Below are 20,484 nucleotides of genomic sequence, written 5' to 3'. Positions count from 1 at the left end.
TCATTTTTGTCATTATCTAATATGTAAAAAGCAATTAAATTTAGAATATACTTCTCTGGAAACATGTATTTTGATAGGCAGTAACTCTTCAAAAATGGACTTCCTTGGATTATACAGCTGAAGGCCACGATCATATCTGTATTTATCACTTTTTTCTCCCCTCCTTACCACCACCACTAGTTTGAGCTCCTTGAGATAGAGTATGCATGCTATGCCTTATGCATTTGTGCCCTCAGTACCTAGCAGACACTGTAAATGACTGTCAAGTTATTTAATGACTTGAGTTTGATAATGACCAATTTGTTGCTTTATTTTTACGTGGTCTTCTTGAATTTTTCTTCAGCATACGATCCACTCTAAAATCCTCCTTTATCAATATAATTGTTAGAAACAAGACAACAGGCCCCAAATGGAGTTGCTTATGCTAAGCCCCACATCACCAAACTGAGGCTTAACTTACAGTTCAGGCTCTTCCAGAAATGGAATCTAAAGCAGTCAATCAGGAGTCTCCTGATCAGCACGTGTTAGGTAATCTGCCAGAAAGACCCCTGCCATCCTCTAAAGGAAATTAACTTTGCAATAACCAATCCAATTTTTTTGCCTAGTATAACGTCCTTGTTCCTGCTCCCCTCTGCCTATAAAAGTCTGATATTTTGTACAGCTCCTTGGAGCTCCTTTCTATCTGCTAGATTGGATGCTGTGTGCTTCAAATCGATTTCTGCTCATATAAACCCTTAAACATTTTAATACGCTTCAGTTTATCTTCTGAAAGTTTATATAGTTGTCTAGAGCTGGTCATACACTGATGTGGGAAGGATCTGTTAATTGAGGTATGGGTAGTAAGTAATGACTAGTGAGGGAAGTCTGATCTTTCCAGTTGATTTTTGAGGTATTGAAAATAATGAAAATAGTTACAGAAGTAAAATATTCAGGGATTTTAAGTTATCTAGCTTACTTTTAGGAGAGTATAATTTACTGGTTGCTAACAGAAATAATGTCAGCTATTGGCTACACTATTATGGTAACTTGAAAATAAGACTGGTATTATTCTTAGGTTTTTTCTAAGAAAAGAATGAATTTATAGAAATATTTCAAATAATTAGCTGGGCTTATTTACCTACCAGCATCAACATGTCTCTTTATACTATTCAGAAATTGAATTGTTGGTGAATTATAAAATTTTGAGTTGTAACTGTTGTGAGTACCAAAAGTATCCATGAAATGAGTGGGCAGAGGTGTGTCTTCAGTACCTTGATCGGGGCCTAATGTTAATTGTCACTTGATAAAGAGCAGTGGTTCAGCGAATGGATTTCCATATATAAACGGGATTGAACAAAAAACCGTCCAGGCATCAAATGGGCAACCTAAATGTCCATCAACAGAGGAATGAATAAAGAAGATGTGGTACATACATACAATGGAATATTACTCAGCCATAAAAAAGAACAAAATAATGCCATTTGTGGCAACATGGATAGACCTAGAGATTGTCATACTGAGTGAAGTAAGTCAGACAGAGAAAGACAAATATCATATGATATTGCTTATATGTGGAACAAAAAAAATGGTACAGATGAACTTATTTACAAAACAGAAATAGAGTCACAGATGTAGAAAACAAACTTATGGTTACCGGGTAGTGGGGGATAAATTGGGAGATTGGGATTGACATATACACACTACTATATACAAAATAGAAACCTAGGGAATTTCCTGGTGGTTCAGTGGTTAGGATGCCGCGCTTCCACTGCAGGGGGCACGGGTTCTATCCCTGGTGGGGGAACTAAGATCCTGCGTGCTACAGCCAAAAAAAAAGAGAGAAAAGAAAAAATAGATAACTAATAAGGACCTACTGCATAACTCTAGTCAGTACTCTGAAACGACCTATATGGAAAAAGAATCTAAAAAAGAGTGAATATATGTATATGTATAACTGATTCACTTTGCTGTACACCTGAAACTAACACAACATTGTAAATCAACTATAGTCCAATAAGAATTTACAAAAACAAAAAACAAATAGCAACATCAACATGGGTAATCCTGTTTATACTTTTGGGCCAAATGTAAATTCCAAATCTTATAGCTTGCTGCCAAAGCAGATGTGTGTCTCTTTTTGAAATTAAATACTTAGTTTCTACCTTTATCCTCTATGCTGATTTTGTATGTATTCATTCCTTGCTTGATTTTATTTTTCATGGCCTTGTTCACCAGTCCCACGAAATACGATGCTGAAACATCTCTCTTTCACTCGTTGTATTAGATATTATCAAACTACTTACTGTATTAGAGACAATACACGATTTATTTGATTTTGTTGTTGTAACTTAATGCTTGTTTCTCCATTAGATAAACTTTCTGAGTGCAGAAAAGACAAAAACCCACAAAAAAACACATAATGTATTAAAGATGGAACCTAAAAATAAAATACACTAAATATTACTTTTTAAAATAAGTAAGCAGTTGTTAGTTTAGTTTAAAATCGTGCCTTTTTATTTTGCAGATGGCAAGCTGAGATTTTCTTTGAACACTAAGAAACACTAAGATTTTGATGAACTTAGTGTTTTAGACACGTTAAAGTGGATGCACTTTACTGCTCTTAACTCTCTTTTTAATAACCTCTCACCTAACACATCGTAACCACCTGTAAGTGAAGACCAGGCAAGAAGGGCTTTTGGTTAACAATTTGAAAAGTCTTTCTTGAACTGTTCTTTTTATTATTTTGTTCTGTCTTAGAGACATAATGGGATAGAATCAGCAAACTTAGCTTTGGTTTTATATTCTTTCAAAACTGTTAATAATCTGGCAAAATTTTTATTGTGGCACCAGAGGTAAAGTTGTTGAGAATATTAATTTAAAACAGTGAGTACATTTTTAATTTTGAAAATTGTTTGGAAACAATCTCTTTTATGTATTTAGAAGTATAGGAAATCTGTTGAACCAGTTTCTAGGCTTGAGAAATTGTACTTCTACTTCACTGATCTTGTGAAGGGTTAGAATAGATAATAAAGATTAAAACCAACTGATGGATAATTTTTTAAATAGTGGAACCAACTTAATTCATAAATTTTCTTTTTAGACTTTCAGCATTATTTGCCTTTTGTGGAAACATTTATTAATTTCACATTTTTTAAATTTCCAGGTAACTTGGGTTCTTACCCCTGTAACAACTGAAATAACAAGTCTTGATACAGAGAATATAGATGACATTTTAAGTAAGTACCTTGATATTTTTAAAGTATACTTTCTTCTCTCTAAAGAGTTAGTTTATATACAAAAACAAAATAAAATCTCAGTTATCTAGAACAATTGAGGAGCCAGCATTCTGATTAATTCCATGGTATAGGGAATTAACTAAGCACTTTTGGTTTTAGTTTTTAGTAAAGTTTCTTGAAATGCGTAAGTCTACTTTCCTGTGTTACAAGTAAACTTTTAGTCTTGTTTTGTTTCTTTGCCTTGTCATGAATACCACTCTTAACAATTCAGAGTATTTTGTTGCTTAGAGGCCAGCAGTTTCCACTGTGCAGTATTACATGTTAATGACCTTAGGACCCAGCCTACAATTTTTTTTTTGTCTTTTTTTTAGCTTTTAACTAAATCACCTACTCTGATCTCTTTTATTGTCATTGGTCCAATTAAGTTCAATAATTGTTTTGCTTGTTTGCTGACAATGTGATTGTAGATACAGTTAACTTGGGGGAAAACATTTCTTGTTTTTAAAAGTAGTAGAGGGAAGGTGAAGATGTGGTTGATAGAAAAATCACAACTTAGGAGTTTTAAGAAAATGTAGTGTGGATAAATGATGTCTTTTTTTTTTTTAAGCATTCCATTTCACCCACTGGTTTGGGCAAAACTAAAAATAGTAAGAGTTAAAAGGAGTTATTCATTGACCATCATATATTGTTTCGTGTTCTTGGAACTGGTTTTAAATGCTAGGAAGTCTGTTCCCATATTATGGTATCTCTTTAGAGAAAGGGTGCTATAAACTTTAGCCTGTATCAGTGTCACCTGGAGGACTTATTGTCAGTATTGCTAGGCCTGCCCCCAGTTTCTGATAGAAATTGCTAGACCCTGCCTAAGAATTTGCATTTCTACAAGTTCCAGCATGATGCAGGTGCTTCTGGTCCCAGGGATCACAGTTTGTGAACCACACTGCTTTAGAGTAAGTAGCAAGTAGAGAAAAAGTGTTTTGAAGGTAAACAAAGGAAAAAGAGAATTGAAACTTGCAAATCATCTTCACTCCTTTTATCTTTCAAATTCTAGAGTATCTTTGTGGGTATGGTCTCTGTGTGTGTGTGTCTGTGTGTGTGTGTGTGTGTGAGAGTACTGAGTACTTGAGTTTATTTAAGTTTCTCTTTGTTAGGAACAGATATATCTTTCTCATGTCTTCACATCCGGATATGCAAATAATACTGTTATATTTTACAACAGAGAATAACTGTTAAATGGGTAGGAACCAGAAAAGGTACATCTTATGCAACACTGTTATTTGTAGATTACTTGTTGCAACTAGGTGGCATCTGAGTTTTAGAAATAGATTAGTTATACAAGTCTGTTCTCTGAAATAGGATTTTATTTGCAAAGCTCGGTTATTCATGAATATGGAAGGTTAAAAAATGGATTATTAAAATCCTAATCACTCCACTTCACTTTTTATGACAGTAAGCTATTTAGAAGCTTACTTGCTTGATCTGGGTTTGATTCTCTGTTTATTTTATATTCATTCAGTGGAGGTATTAAGATGGAGGACGATATAGAGAAAAGGAACAGGGACTCCCACAAATTATATAAGCTGTCCATGACTCTCTGTATGGGTTTCTGAGTGAGAGATAAGTTACTGTGTATTTTTAGTGAGCCTTTAAGAATGGAAAAAGACCATGATGAAAACCATATCTTTAATTATGTCATAATTATGTAGGCATGAGTAACTTAGGTTATTTGGTTTTGTTTTTCAATTTCAGACAATGCTGATGTTGCTTTAGTAAATTTTTATGCTGATTGGTAAGTAATATCTTATTTTTTTGGCGGGGGGGAGTGCATCATTAAGTTTTTTTTAAACTTTCTAGAGGTGATTTTTCTTTGCTAGAAAGGAGTAAGTGGGGAAGCCTCTTTTTTTTGTGAGACAATATTCCATATATAAAAATCAATTAAGGTTCATTCAAAGATGAAGCAGCTCAATTTGGTGAGCATTTGTTTTGAGAGAAAATATACCTGATTCCATTATCCCACATTTTAAAATAAAAGCAGGTAACATAAAAACTCAGATCTCTCTGTCTCTCCCTCTTTGTCTCTCTCTCTCTCTCTCTCTTTCTCTTTCTCTCTCTCTCTCTCTCTCTCACATACACACACACACACACACACACACACACACACACACAATTACGTATTGCAATTCTCTATTTTTCCTGACTGAGGAGTAAGGCAGTGTTTGGAGGTGAGGATGTGGGTGTGGCAAGTTTAGAAGGAAAAATAATGTTGACATTTTATAACATATACCATCTACTACTACTTACTACTTCTAGGAAGCCTTTACTCCTTTCCCTGTCTGAATTGGATTCTGTCTTATGTGTTCATATAGTTCCCTATGTACCACATTCTTTTCTTGCTACATTGTTTTTTTTTTAAACATCTTTATTGGAGTATAATTGCTTTACAATGTTGTGTTAGTTTCTGCTTTATAACAAAGTGAATCAGCTATACATATACATATATCCCCATATCTCCTCCCTCTTGCGTCTCCCTCCCACCCTCCCTATCCCACCCCTCTAGGTGGTCACACAGCACCGAGCTGATGGAGCTGATCTCCCTGTGCTATGTGGCTGCTTCCCACTAGCTATCTATTTTACATTTGGTAGTGTATATATGTCCATGCTACTCTCTCACTTTGTCACAGCTTACCCCTCCTCATCCCCGTGTCCTCAAGTCCATTCTGTACGTCTGGGTCTTTATTCCTGTCCTTACCCCTAGGTTCATTAGAACCATTTTTTTTGTTTGTTTGTTTTGTCTTGTCTTTCATCTTTGTGCTCTAGCAAACAGAGTTTGAGAGCAGAGATGTCTTACTTAGTATTCCCAGCATCTACAAGGGCATAATATGTAGCAGATGTTAAAGAATGTGGCATGGGGATCGGAAGAAGGGAGCTTCAGCTGGAGAGAAGTTTGAAACTCTCACATGATCCTTATTCCTAGACAATCTGTATCTTATATGACCCTTTTTGGCTTACTACCTATTAGATGCCACTACCCTACTTCAGGCCACAGTCCTGCAATTTACCTAGATTCCTGTGACAGTCTCCTAGTTTATTTCCTGTGCTTCTAGTCCTATGTGTCTCCATTCTGTTCACTACAAAGTAAGCCAGAGTATGTTTCCTAAAGTGCAAATTGGATTAGTTTACACCTCATCTTAAAACCCTTAAATGTTTTCTATTACCTTTGCCTAGGAGGCCCCTGATGACCTGGTCCCTTCCTTCCTCTGTAGCTATATCTCTTGCCTCTCTCCACTCCCACATTCTGTTCTGTTATACTGAATGCCTTTCAGTTTATGTAATATTCTGTATTCTTTCATCTTTGGACCTTTAGTCATGGTATTTTCTCTGTCTGAATGGATCTCTCTTCTCTTACCCACTTGTTTACTTCCTTAAGTCTGAATCATCTTTCAAGTCTTGGATTAGATGCCACTTTCTCCAGGTCACCTTCCTACATCAGTACCCCTACCCCTACTCTTAAGTCAGGTTAGGAACCCTTTTTATATCTTCTCATAACACCACATACTTACCCAGTCATAACACTTGTATGCTGTGGTTTAGTTGGTACTTCCTTACTATATTAGTAGCTTTGTGAAAAGTTACCATATCTATCTTTTTTCAACATGAATCCCCAAGCACTTTGCATAATACTTGGCAGATAAGTATTAACATAATAAATAAATATTTATTTTATTTATTATATTATTATATTATTTATTTATTATATTTATTAACAATAAATATTTACTGGATGAATGATGTATAGTATCTGTACTTGAAGAATTTCAGTAAAATGTTGAAGATATACAGAGAAAATACCATTTATAAAATGTACAACAAAAGGAAGCATTTTCTGAGGTAAATTAAGATTATCCAGATGTAACATTAGCCACAACATTTGGTAGAAGATTATTTAATTCAGCCCACTTTAAAGAAAAAACTGAGATCCAGAGGAGTAAAGTATTTCCCCACAATCACCTGACTAGATTATGGCAGAGTTAAAACTAGAATGCAGTTATTTTGATGGAGGGATTTTGTGTGTTACAAGAAAATGAAATAGAACATGCCACCGACCTTGTTGCAAAAAGTGAATTGGAAATGTGGGATAACTGCAGTTATTTGAGAAACATATTACCAAAGAATACCTGGAATTGTTCATAAATTAATACTCTTTTATTCAACTGAAAAAACTTGGGTAACTGGCCATAAGACATAGACTTACACTGTGTGGCCTCAAAGGCTGGATTCTGAGTTCCCTCTGGAAGTTATGGATGTGGTACAGTTTAAGGAAGAATTCTCTAATAGATCTGCCTAAAAATATACCTGAGAGGACAATAAACCATAGTAGGAACTTAATAATGCTGTTATGTGCCAGACTCTTTACATATATTGCTTTTAATGCTCAGAACTACCCTGCAGGTAGGTATTATAATTTCCATTTTAGGTTGAGGAAATTGAGGCTCAGAAAGGTCAGACGGCTAGTAAGTGGTGGAACTGGGATTTAAACTCAGGTATGTCTGACTCCAAAGCTTATTTTTTTCCCCACTAGGTTATACTATTAGCAGGTGCCCCTAAATTGTCCCTGCAGAGAGAGACTTTTACCCATTTGGTTGATTTGTAAAGGGTCGATTCAAGTACTAGATTGGAGATTGGATTCTGATGACCCTTAAGGCCCTGTTAATAGATCTATTTGCTTTGGTTGTGTTACTTTTATAAATGTAACTTTCCATATGTATGCAGGTACAGTAATATTGCAATTGAATTTTTATTTCATCTTCCCCTTTCACATTTTGGTATTAAAACCGATCCTATTTTAAACATGAATCTGTGCTTAAGTGCTTGCTGGGCAGCAAACTGGACAATCCAGAAAGGAGCCGTTAATATCTGTCTTTACCTTGCCCATAAGCCAGGAGCCTGTCCACTGATTCTTTACTAGGCCGTATCCTAATTCTTCAAGAAACCATTAATCAGTCCTTACCCCTTGCCTCCCTGGCCCTCTAGAACGCTATCTTCAGCAAACTGTAAGAACCCACAAACCTGTGGTCCTAGCCTCTCCAGTTCCTCCAGTCTATCAGTTTATTCATTTAACAGACATCTACTGAAATGCTTATTAGAATATGTAGTCAAATAAGACACGGTCCCTGATATCCACAGACCCCACCCACCTATCCCAGATGGGAGAGATTTAAGAATGCTAAAAGAGGAAAGAGCCACTTGAAAGCGAGAGATTGAAGATACAGATTGTGTCTCCTTGGTATATTCTAGGACATCTCCTTAGGAGGTCAGGTGAGTGGGCTAGAAGAGTTACATACAGAAAGAAATAGGGAAGAAGTATAAAGTTTGTTTTCCTTTCACAGGCTTTAATAATATTTTTGTTGAATTATAGTTAATATGTATGACCTAATCACATGTGGATTAAAGAGCTCACTGGCTTCATTTAAGTAAATTTCTTGATGGCAAAGGGCTCAGGAAGCAATAGTAGCAATTATAGTTTTGTTGTTGTTGTTGTTAACAAATACTGCGTACCTTTTTCATATGAGAATGACCATTCTAGCCCAGCTGCTTGTGTGCTGATTCTTATTCTTCTCTTTCTTATCAGGTCCCTTTAATGACCCATAGAATATATTTGTGAAGTGGTTGGCCTGATTAAGGGGCAGTCAGAATTAGAGGTGTCAAGTTTCCGGAATATTGTGGGGTTTGTGCCCCCCTTTAAAAGTAAAAGCAAAACAAAAACTACAGACAAAGGAAACATGGACAGGAAAGTCTCATTTGGGGATTAAAAAATTTTGCTCCTGAACTTAGTATATTTAAGAGTTTATAGATACAAAAGCCCATTTTAACCAGAGGTAAATTTTGAGGGGGAAATTCACTCTATACCATATATTTTCTTTTTTCTTTTTTTTTTTTTTGCGGTACACGGGTCTCTCACTGTTGTGGCCTCTCCCGTTGCGGAGCACAGGCTCTGGACGCGCAGGCTCAGTGGCCATGGCTCACGGGCCCAGCCGCTCTGCGGCATGTGGGATCCTCCCAGACCGGGGCACAAACCCGCATTCCCTGCATCGGCAGGCAGACTCTCAACTACTGCGCCACCAGGGAAGCCCCCATATATCATTTTTATAAAATTTATTTAGTATGCTAACTTGCCTATGAGATTTGACTGAACTTGTCAGGTGAATCAGTCTAATATTTGCAATAAACTTACCATTTTAAAGATTTTGTAGTCTAAAGATATGTTATTTGGAGAAAACGAATTTCCTTCATAAATGCCTGAGTCTTAGTAGTTACAAGTCCAAGTAGATACATCTTAGAGGGCTTATTTCAGACTTGTTTCATTGCCGCTGTGAGAGGTCCTTAGCTTTGTGCTCCATAATATTGGCCATTTTCTTCCAGTGAAAAAAACCAGAATCTTTAAATTATTTGTCCAGTCTTTGAAATGGAATAGTCTTTGAATTCAAAATTGTTTTCCTCTCCAATGAATGACATCAGGATTCCTGAATTAACAGTGTGATTGTTAATTCTGTTTATTGTTATATGCTAAATATGAATGGATAACAACAGAAATATCAATAAAATTTTATTGCTTCTGATTTTCAGTTTTAATTGGTATCCTCCTCTGTGCATAGGTGTCGTTTCAGCCAGATGTTGCACCCAATTTTTGAGGAAGCTTCCAATGTCATTAAGGAAGAATATCCAAATGAAAATCAAGTAGTGTTTGCCAGAGTTGATTGTGATCAGCACTGTAAGTACCTTATAGGAAGTCTGGAAGAAACTGTCCTGTCCCCACCTCTCCTACACACACACACACTTTTTTTTTTTTTTAATGCTCTGTTTTAAGTAGAGAACAAGCCAAAATGTCCTAGTGACCTTGGTTAAAATGTTAATATTTAATCTTTTTGTACTTAAAACACTACTTTCCATTCTGCCTGTGTGAGGGATTAAAAAAGTTTTTTTTCATTAAAATATAGTAGTGCAAGCATAGAGGTAGTAAATCATTTTGGTTTTCTACCAAAGCAAATACCAAAATCAATAAATAAAATTGAAATATAGTTTTAGGAAAGAAAAGGATTTCTGTTAGTTTTAGAATCATGCAAAAATACTATTTGTAGTAATTTCAGATAAAACAATCTCAGAGTCTGGGGTGGTTTCTGTTGTTTAAAAGATTATATTAAGATTGTCTTAGACTGTCTTTGAGGTGTAATTTGCTGTAGTTACTGATTAAAAGTTTGTTGCAATGAGTTATTGGTAAGTTGCCCTGAATTACAGAACACACCCATTGTGCAAATTTCCTATCCTTTATGTATCACCTGACAAGTAGAATTTCTGTGTGTGTGTGTGTGTGTGTGTGTGTGACATACAGATGTCCAAGAGGCACATGAAAAGACGTTCAGCATCACTAATTATTAGAGAAATGCAAATCAAAACTACAATAAGGTATTACCTCACACCCGTCAGAATGGCCACTATCAAAAAATCTACAAACAGTAAATGCTGGAGAGGGTGTGGAGAAAAGGGAACCCTTTTGCACTGTTGGTGGGAATGTAAATTGATACAGCCACTGTGGAGAACAGTATGGAAGTTCCTTAAGAAACTAAAAATAGAACTACCATTTGACCCAGTAATCCCACTACTGGGCATATACCCTGAGAAAACCAGAATTCAAAAGGACACATGTACCCCAGTGTTCATTCCAGCACTATTTACAATAGCCAGGACATGGAAACAACCTAAATGTCAAACGATAGATGAATGGATAAAGAAGATGTGATAACATATATACAATGGAAAATTACTTAGCCATAAAAAGGAACAAAATTGGGTCATTTATAGAGATGTGGATGGACCTAGAGTCTGTCATACAGAGTGAAGAAAAACAAATATCATATATTAACGCATATATGTGGAATCTAGGAAAATGGTACAGATGAACGTATTTGTAGGGCAGGAATAGAGACGTAGATGTAGAAAATTGACATGTGGACACAGGGTGGGAAGGGGAGGGTGGAACACATTGGGAGATTAGGTTTTACATAAATACACTACCATGTGTAAAATAGATAGCTACTGGGAACCCGCTGTATAACACAGGAAGTTCAGCTTGGTGCTCTGTGACGACCTAGGTGGGTGGGATGGAGGGCAGTGAGAGGGAGGTCCGAGAGGGAGGGGATATAGGTATACATATAGCTGATTCACTTCACTGTACAGCAGAAACCAACACAACATTGTAAAGCAATTTTACTCCAATTAAAAAAAATAATAAAAAAATGGAAGCTTGTTGCATTGAGTTATTGATAAGTTGTCCTGAATTATGGAAAACTCCCATTGTGCAAATTTCCTATCCTTTACATTTCACCTGACAAGTAGAATTTCTGTGTGTGTGTGTGTGTGTGTGTGTGTGTGTGTGTACACTAACTTTTCACTTTGCTGGTGAGGAAATGGAAATAAAGTGGCTTAACCAATGTCATACAGCCTACTGTCTAGTCATGGCAGGCTTAGAATCCAGAACTCCTGACCAAATGCCTTCCTAGACCTATTTGCTTCTTTTCTGTTCAATTCGACAAACGTTTTGGGGATTTTCTGGTAAAAAAATCCCAGAAACGGCTAACAGCAGAGCATTTCAAAATCTTCTAAGCCATACCCCACATTTCTATCTGCCGTGCTTCATAACTAGATATGATGAAGGGAGCAATAAAAGGTTGTCAGTGCAAGCATGGCCTGCATTTCCACACTGCTTTCTGCATCTTTCCTCCCACCTTTCACTGACAGAGAACATGATGTTTTTGGTGTGGACTCTCATTTCAGATTTTTCTATTCTTTATGTATTTAATTAGACATTAAAGTACAGACAACAGTGCCTACTTTCACTGAATTTGGAGTATAAGATCTGAAATTATGCTCTCAAGCTTACAGTTATTAGAAAGAAAAATTAACTATTGTTGAACAATACATATCATTTATTCTACTTCTAGACATATTAACATATGAGATAAATCTGACATCATGGCTAGTAATTAAGTTCTCTTTTTATGGGAGTAAATAGCCATAGTTAAGATGTTTTTTTGATCCACCAGAGATATCTACAAAATTAGTTTTTTACTAATGAAAGTTATATCTGAGACATTGTGTATTTTCCCTAAATATGTTTTCCCTTCTGTGTAATTCTTCACTTTTTAAAGTGACATTATGAAATCCTTACTGATGATTTGTTCATGTTTTCCACTCTTTCTTTGAGATTGTATGACAGACTGTACTTTGGGTAACCCCTCATGTGCCAGTTGAATTATAGAGGTTTTGAACTGGAAGGACCTTAAGAGTCCTGTGGTCTGGAGAGAAATGCCTGTTAGGCACATTGTTCTTTGGTAGGATTTGCTTTTAAAAAAAAAGAAAAGATTTATTGAAGTATAATTGACATATAATAAACTGTACAAGCTTAAATTATACAATTTAATGTTTTGACACATGTATGCAGTTGTGAAACCATGATCACAGTCAAGATGTCAACATATCTGTCATCCCCCAGATTTTGCTTGTGCTCCTTTGTGGTCCCTCTCTTCCCCTGTCAATCCTCAGGGGGCCATGGAACTGCTTTCTGTTACTATAGACTAGTTTGTATTTTCTAGGATTTTATATAAGTGAAATCATACATCATGTGTTCTTTGTGTGTGTGTGTTGTTGTTGACTCAGCATGGTTATTTTGAGATGGTTACATGTATTATTCATTTTTATTATTGAGTGACATTCCATTGTATGGCTATATTCTATAATTTGTTTAACTATTCACCTGTTGACAGACATTTGGGTTGTTTCCATTTTCGGGCTGTTATAAATAAAGCTGCTATGAACATTCAGATACAACTCTTTGTACACATGCTTTCATTTTTCCTGGGCAAATACCTAGGTGTGAAATATATGGGTCTTATGGTAGGTGTATATTTAACTTTTTAAGAAACTGCCAAACTGTTTTCCAAAGTACTTGTATTATTTTACACATCTACTAGCAGTGTATGAGTGTTCAAGTTGTTCCATATTCTTGCCAACATTTGGTATGGTCAATCTTTTAAATTTATCAGATCTGTTAAATTATTAACAGGTGTAATAACTTCTTATAATAAATTCTTACTGGGTTTTGAGAACTCTTTTTACAAGTTCTCTTTTACATGTGTAATTTGCAGATCTTTTTCTCCCATTTTACTCTCTTAAGAGTGTCTTTAATTGTACTAAAATACACAGAGCATAAAATTTACCATCTTTACCATTTTTAATTGTACAGTTCATTAACATTAAATATATTCACACTGCTGTACAACCAGTCCCCAGAACTTCATCTTGTGACACTTAAATGCTATACTCATTAAGCAACTCCCTATTTCCCCCTCCCCGTAGTTCCTGGTAACCACCATTTCTCTTTATTTTTCTGAGTTTGACTATTCTAGATACCTGGTAAAAGTGGAATCATACAGCATTTGTCTTTTTGTGGCAGGCTTATTTCACTTAGCATAGTGTCCTGAAGGTACTTCCATGCTGTTGCGTGTGTCAGAATTTCCTTCCATGTGATGGCTGAATGATATTCTGTTGTATGGCTATCCTACAACTTCTTTATCCATTTATCCATCAATGGACACTTAGGTTGTTTCCATGTCCTAGCTATTGTAAATAATGCTGCTGTGAACATAGGGGTGCAGATATCTCTTCAACATACTGTTTTCATTTCCTTCAGATGTATACCCAGAAGTGGAATTGCTGGATCATATGATAGTTCTATTTTTTAATTTTTGAGGAATCACAATACTGCTTTCCAAAGCAGCTGTACCAACTTTTATATTCCTGCCAGCAGTGCACAAGGGTTCTAATTTCTCCACATCCTTGCCAACACTTATTTTCTGTTTTTGAGATAACAGCCATCCTAAACGGTGTGAAGTGATATTTCATCCTGGTTTTGATTTGCATTTCCCTAGTGATTAGTAATGTTGAGCATCTTTTCATGTGCTTCTTGGCCGTTTGTATACCTTCTTTGGTGAAAAATCTGTTTGAGTCCTTTGCTCATTTTTTAATCCGTTTATTTTTTGTTGTTGAGTTGTAGGTGTTCTTTGTATATTCTAGACATTAACCCTTTATCAGATAATAGGATTTATAAATATTTTCTTCCATTCCATAGGGTGCCTTTTCACTCTGTTGATTATGTCCTTTGCACAGAAGTTTTAAATTTTGACGTCCAGTTAATCTGGTTTTACATTTGTTGCCTTTACTTCTGGTGTCACATCCACGAAATTATTGCGACTCCAATGTCATGAATCTTTTCTCCCCTATTTTCTTTTTAGAGTATTAATCATTTAGGTGGTATGTTTAGGTCTTTACCCATTTCAAATTAATTTTTGTATATGGTGCAAGGTAAGGATCCAGTTTCGTTCTTTTGCTTGTGGACATTCAGCTTTTCTAACACCATTTGTTGATGGACTGTCCTTTCCCTATTGAATGACTTGACACCCTTGTCAAAATTCATTTGACCATATATGTGAGGGTTTATTTCTGGGCTCTCTGTTGTGTTCCATTGGTCAATATGTCTATCTTTATGCCAGTACCACACTGCTTTTATTACTGTAGCTTTGTAATAAGTTTTGAAATCAGGAAGTGTGAGATCTCCAGTTTTGTTTGAGAGTATCTTCTGAAGGGCATATACTCTTAATTTTGATGGAGTACAATTTGTCCTTTTATAAAATGGATTATATTTTTAAATTCTGTATCTCAGAAATCTTTGCCTCACCCAAGATCACAAAGATTTTCTGCTGTGTTTTCTTTCATACATTTTACATTTAGGTCTATTAAGTTTTACATTTAGGTCTATTATGCATTTGGAGTTAATTTTTACATGTGGCACAATGTATGGATTGGAATGCATTTTTTGCAAATAGTTATCAAGTTGTTCTGACATAATTTATTGAAAAGACTATCCTTTCTTCAATAACTAACTTTGCATCTTTGTTAAAATCAACTGACCATATATATATGGATCTATTTCTAGTCTCTATTCTGTACTGGATATGTTTGTCTATGATTTATTTGTTTATTTGTCTATGTTTACACCAATACCACACTTTCTAGATTACTGTAGCTTTATAAATAAGTCTTGAAATTTTTTTCAAGACTTTGCAAGTCTTTGCAATTTTTTTCAAAGTGGTTTGGTTACTGTAGTTGCTTTGGATTTCTGTATGACTTTTAGAACCAGCTTGTTAATTTTTAGCCAAAGGGGGTGTTGCGGGGGAAGACTGCTGGGATTTTAATTGGGATTACTTTGAATCCTTAGACCACTTTGTGGAGAACTGTCATTTTGACACTATTGAATCTTCTAATTCATGAACATTGTATATCTCCCCATTTATTTAGGTCTTTTCAATTTCTCTTAGCAATGTTTTGCAGTTTTCAGCAATGTTTTAGTCTACGTGTCTTTCACATCTTTGTCATATTTATCACTATTTATTTTTTGATGCTGTTGTAAATGATATTTTTAAAATAAACTTTTTATTTTTGGAACAAATGTAGAGATACAGAGAAGTTTGCAAAGATAATACGGTGAGTTCCCTTATACTCCTTACTCAGTTTACCCTAATGTTGACATTTTACATTACCATGGTACATTTGTTAAAACTAAAATTTTTATTTCTGTTGTTTTATTTCTGTTGTTTGTTGCTAGTATATAGAAATACAATTGATTTTTGTATAATGATCTTGTACATTGGTACTTATTAGTTCTAATAAGTTTTGTGTAGATCCCATAGGATTTTCTACTTAGGCAATTATACTGTTTGCAAATAAAAAGTTTTACTACTTACGGTCTTTATTTCCTTACAGTATTCTTTCCAGCCAAGTGTACCTACTTGCTGCTTCAGGATTAGTTTCTGTCAGGCAGAAGTTCTCTATGAAGCTTCCTAGCAGAACCAGAAGGTGACCTCAGAATCAAGATATCATCCTGCTCACATATGTGTTCTTATTAATCACCTGTCTGGCATTGTGGCAACCCACTCTGTCCTGCCTTCTGATACTTAAGTCTGTCTCTCTTGTTTCCGGCTCAGTGTGTCACCCAGAACTTCCATTCATAGTAATAGTGTGATTTCTTGGAAAAGGTCCTGTAAAAAGTTTCTAGTCAAATTGCTGGGAAAAACTATTGTTGATGTAGTGCTTACTTGGAGTTAGGCATGCTTTTTGAATGTATTATTTCAGTTATCTTCACCACTGAGATACAGTTATGCATTTATTCCACAACATTTTTTTTTTAATATGCCTGCCCTTTAGAATGCAGTGTGGGAGGGTCTAGAGATATAGCAGTGAGCCAAACACACCCAGAAAGGCAAGAGCAATAAATACACAATTGCTTATTGGGATAACTGTTTTGAAGGGAAGGTTTTGGGTGCTATGAGTAAGTCTGACTTAGTCTAGGGGCATAGGAAGGTCCTCTCTTGAGGCAATGATACAAGACCTGAAGGAAGAGTAGGAGTTTTTTTTTTTTTTTTGCAGTATGTGGGCCTCTCACTGTTGTGGCCTCTCCCGTTGCAGAGCACAGGCTCCGGAAGCGCAGGCTCAGCGGCCATGGCTCACGGGCCCAGCCGCTCCACGGCATGTGGGATCTTCCCGGACCGGGGCATGAACCCGTGTCCCCTGCATCGGCAGGTGGACTCTCAACCACTGCGTCACCAGGGAAGCCCAAGAGTAGGAGTTTTTAAGGGAAAAAAGGGAAGAAGAGTGTTTCAGACAAATGGAGGAGTAGGTGTGAAGTTTCTGAGGTGGTAATGAACATTGGACTTTCAGAGAGCTGGAGTATATTATCATCTTATAGATGAAGACACTGAAAGACTTAGAGAGGCTGAGTGATTTACCAAGGTTACATGGTAAATGGGGGGAGCCAGACTTGTCACCAGCAGTATACAGCTTTTATCAGGTAACTATACTATTTTGAAGGCCAAAGTAAAGTAATTTAAATTGAGGTTTCTCATAGAAACTGAGAACTCACCCAGTTCCTGCATAAAAATGAGTCAAGGGGGCTTCCCTGGTAGTCCAGTGGTTAAGACTCTGTGCTTCCACTGCAGGGGGTGCTGGTTCGATCCCTGTTCAGGGAACTGAGATGCAGCATGCTGCGCTGCATGGCCAAAAAAAAAAAAGACAAAATGTTTGTTATGAATAATGTAATAGTTTGTTTAAATTATCCCTACTGGGTCAGTATATAAACAAAAATGTAGTTACTTATATGTGGTATTATTGTTTCTATACTGTGTGGCCCAGCCCTCTACTAAGGTAGAATCCTTTGTTCTGGTACCAGAGGCCTACTACTTACTAAGTCATATACAGTTGGGCAAGTTATCTAAAAAAACAAAAAAATTGCTAAACTTGATTTAGGACTCACCATAAAAAGTGTGTGTGTGTGTGTGTGTGTGTGTGTGTGTGTGGTGAGAAAGAGGAATATGGTAACCAAATGTGGTAAAATGTTAAATCCAGGTGAGGGCATACAGGTGCTCATTATATTACTTTTTCAACTTCTTTTAAGTTTGAAAATTTTCAAAATAGAAAGCTGTTATAAAAAGTCACTGAACCTGTAATTTGTCTGGTTTGGAAAAGAGGGAGGAGCGCCCTGTTGCTTTAGAGTTTTTGAGAGAATATGTGTGAAAGAAGCTTGACATCTGCACTATACAGGTGTACTGTGATACTGTTAATTGTAATTTCTGTTACTTTCACTATGATAAGTAACCTTCAACGTGATTATTGAATTTAAAGAGAATTTCCTTGGATGACTTTTACTGGCATTTTGAGGAATACTTAGAGCCACTTGATGGCTTTTGGAAACTGAGCCCTGGTTCTCTCTGTGGCTGTCTCGATTTCTTAGTGAAAACCTCCTGTGTGCAGGGATGGCAGTTGAAGGCATTTTGTTGGTCATGAACTGCCTTCTCTCATAAGTTGCCATCTCCTGGACAGCAGCACGTCTGCGTTACCACTGGGTACTATGGAAGGTAGATGTACCTTTTGTGAATATTCTCCCATTACCAAGTAGAATGCCAGTAACACAAAGATGGCTTAATGTTAGGAAATAGAATAAATCCCATCAGTATCTAAAATGGGGAAAACCAGCTTATCCTATCAATAAATGCTGAAAGACTTGATAAAACCCAACAAGGTTCCTGGAAGAAATTAATGTGGCAAAATGAATGAGCCATCCTTTGCTTGCATTGAGTTTTTAAAATCTTTAATGACTATGTATTGCTTCTTAACATTTTGCAAGCTCGAACTGAGGTGTGACACATGTCTGAATTTAGTTGTGAGTCTATCTTAGCCACAAATGTGGTATATTGTGCATTTGGGAATTTCTGCCAGTGTGGTGTTATAGTTTTTTTCTTTATCAGCACTGCTTAAGAATTGAGGATGAGGTGAGACCATAAAGTGAAGAAACAAACAACATAATTACATAACAATATAAAAATGTAATGGCACTAATTTTCATAAAACATGCCGAGTATTTTCAAAGCAGCCCCTGTGGGAGGCAATGCATGTGCTCATCACTTAGAACCTGCTGGGCCTCCTTTTGGAGTTGTCCTCTATGCCAGTTTACTAGTTGATCAGGAAAAGTTATCTCAGTACATAATTCTAGGTTTGCTGCCCGCATTTCTTTCTATCTCTGTCTCTTCCACGTAGCAGCATCCCATGGAGTGCTTTCTGCCCTACCTTTATCTCACTTCGTTATATGCCCTTCCTAGGACTCTATTTGATGAAAGGTTCAGGTAAATAGGCTGAGAACTTGGAACTGGAGAAGGAGAGAAGGCAAGAGTGGATATAACAGGCTCATTTCACTCAGTCAGCCCTTTTGTTTCTGTGTATGAGCTGCTTGCAGCAGCTTTGATTTCCCTTCCCCACTCTACCGCCTTCCCCCAAAAAGGTTGGAAACTGTAAGAGAATTTTAAACTTAGACTGTTGCTGGAATGACATCAGGAAGCTTCCAACTATTTAAGCTTAGCTATATTTTTTTGAAATCTCAGTGTAAATCTTGTAGCTTGAAAAACCCTCATCTAGTGGTAAAATTTAGTTCACCTCCTAAGCCCCTAAGTTCTCCATCTGTTGTATTTAAGGTAGGGAACAGACAAAGTAGAAGAGAAGTAGAGGAAGAGAAAAAGTGAAAGGAACTCAGGGCAGTTAAAGAGACAGACTCAAGTTACACATAGAGGAGCAGCTCCCTCCTACAGCCCAGAGAGCATTTGCCGCTGTGCCCCCACTTATCCTGCAGAGGACAGGTAGTGTGTTTCATATTTGTCACAGATCTGACAATTGCCCTTTTAGTTTCTCCCAGCGGGGGGTCCCATGAAAGGAATCTCTACATCTCTGGTGAAGACATATTTATTATGGACTTATTAGAGGATTTCTTTTATACTGATCTTAGGGAATCCAAACTGGTATATCTTTTTGTTACATGTATTATACATTAAGAGTTTTAAGAATTTCATTTAAGATTCTAGTCTGTGGAAACAATTAGAAGTAGCAGCAGCAGCAGTAGTAATATTAATGATAATAATAATAATGATAAAATGTAAGCTTTATAAGAGCAAGAACCTTATCTTTTTACCCCTCTATCCCTAGCACTGGATTGGGGTGTCTAGCACATTATCTGTGTTTATTTATAGTTATTGAATAGATGGATGGATAAATAGTAGCCAGCATTTATGAACTATTAGTTTTATAGGTGCTTTGTTAAATACTTTAAATAGGTTATATCATTATCTCTCAACATACGGTAAAGTATTTTTTGCAGTATTTTGTCAAGTTTACTTGTCACTGATTATAAGGCACATTTTTATCTGTAACTGAAAAAAAAAACAGAAAGATTGAACTATGTTTTCTTTCTTTTTCTTTTTTTTTTAAAGAAGATGTTGGGGGTAGGAGTTTATTAATTTATTTTTGCTGTGTTTCGTCCTCGTTTCTGTGCGAGGGCTTTCTCTAGTTGTGGCAAGCGGGAGCCACTCTTCATCGCAGCACGTGGGCCTCTCACTATGGCGGCCCCTCTTGTTGCGGAGCACAGGCTCCAGACGCGCAGGCTCAGTAGTTGTGGCTCACAGGCCTAGTTGCTCCACGGCATGTGGGATCCTCCCAGACCAGGGCTCGAACCCATGTCCCCTACATTAGCAGGCAAATTCTCAACCACTGTGCCACCAGGGAAGCCCTAGCACAATGTTTTCTTATCACTTAGGATTTTTATGTCTATCATAAGAACTATTTT

The 20,484-nt window shown here is 36.4% G+C and overlaps 1 protein-coding gene across 10 annotated transcripts in view; it reads left to right on the top strand.

Annotated features, from left to right (window-relative positions):
* Positions 1-20,484, top strand: part of ERP44 (endoplasmic reticulum protein 44) — an 88,466-nt gene that overhangs the window by 29,426 nt on the left and 38,556 nt on the right. For 4 of the 10 annotated variants that reach the window (XR_016393598.1, XM_022600225.3, XM_089913455.1 and 1 more), the window contains exons 2-4: positions 3,143-3,215; positions 4,962-5,001; positions 9,866-9,981. Coding sequence is in view for 8 of the 10 variants with exons in the window: in XM_022600225.3 (XP_022455933.1) it covers positions 3,143-3,215; positions 4,962-5,001; positions 9,866-9,981 (229 nt within the window). In the remaining 2 variants the exon portion in view is untranslated. Of the gene's footprint in view, positions 1-3,142; positions 3,216-4,961; positions 5,002-7,661; positions 7,754-7,781; positions 8,529-9,865; positions 9,982-15,776; positions 15,807-20,484 lie in introns of those variants that run through there. The other 6 variants (XM_089913456.1, XM_089913459.1, XM_089913458.1 and 3 more) reach the window with 6 other exon arrangements.

This window comes from Delphinapterus leucas, chromosome 6 (assembly GCF_059928025.1).
Source record: "Delphinapterus leucas isolate spDelLeu-1000000601 "Yukka" chromosome 6, BTC_Dleu_Yukka2, whole genome shotgun sequence".
In the NCBI taxonomy this organism is placed as follows: domain Eukaryota; kingdom Metazoa; phylum Chordata; class Mammalia; order Artiodactyla; family Monodontidae; genus Delphinapterus; species Delphinapterus leucas.
This window is presented reverse-complemented; position numbering and strand designations above follow the sequence as displayed.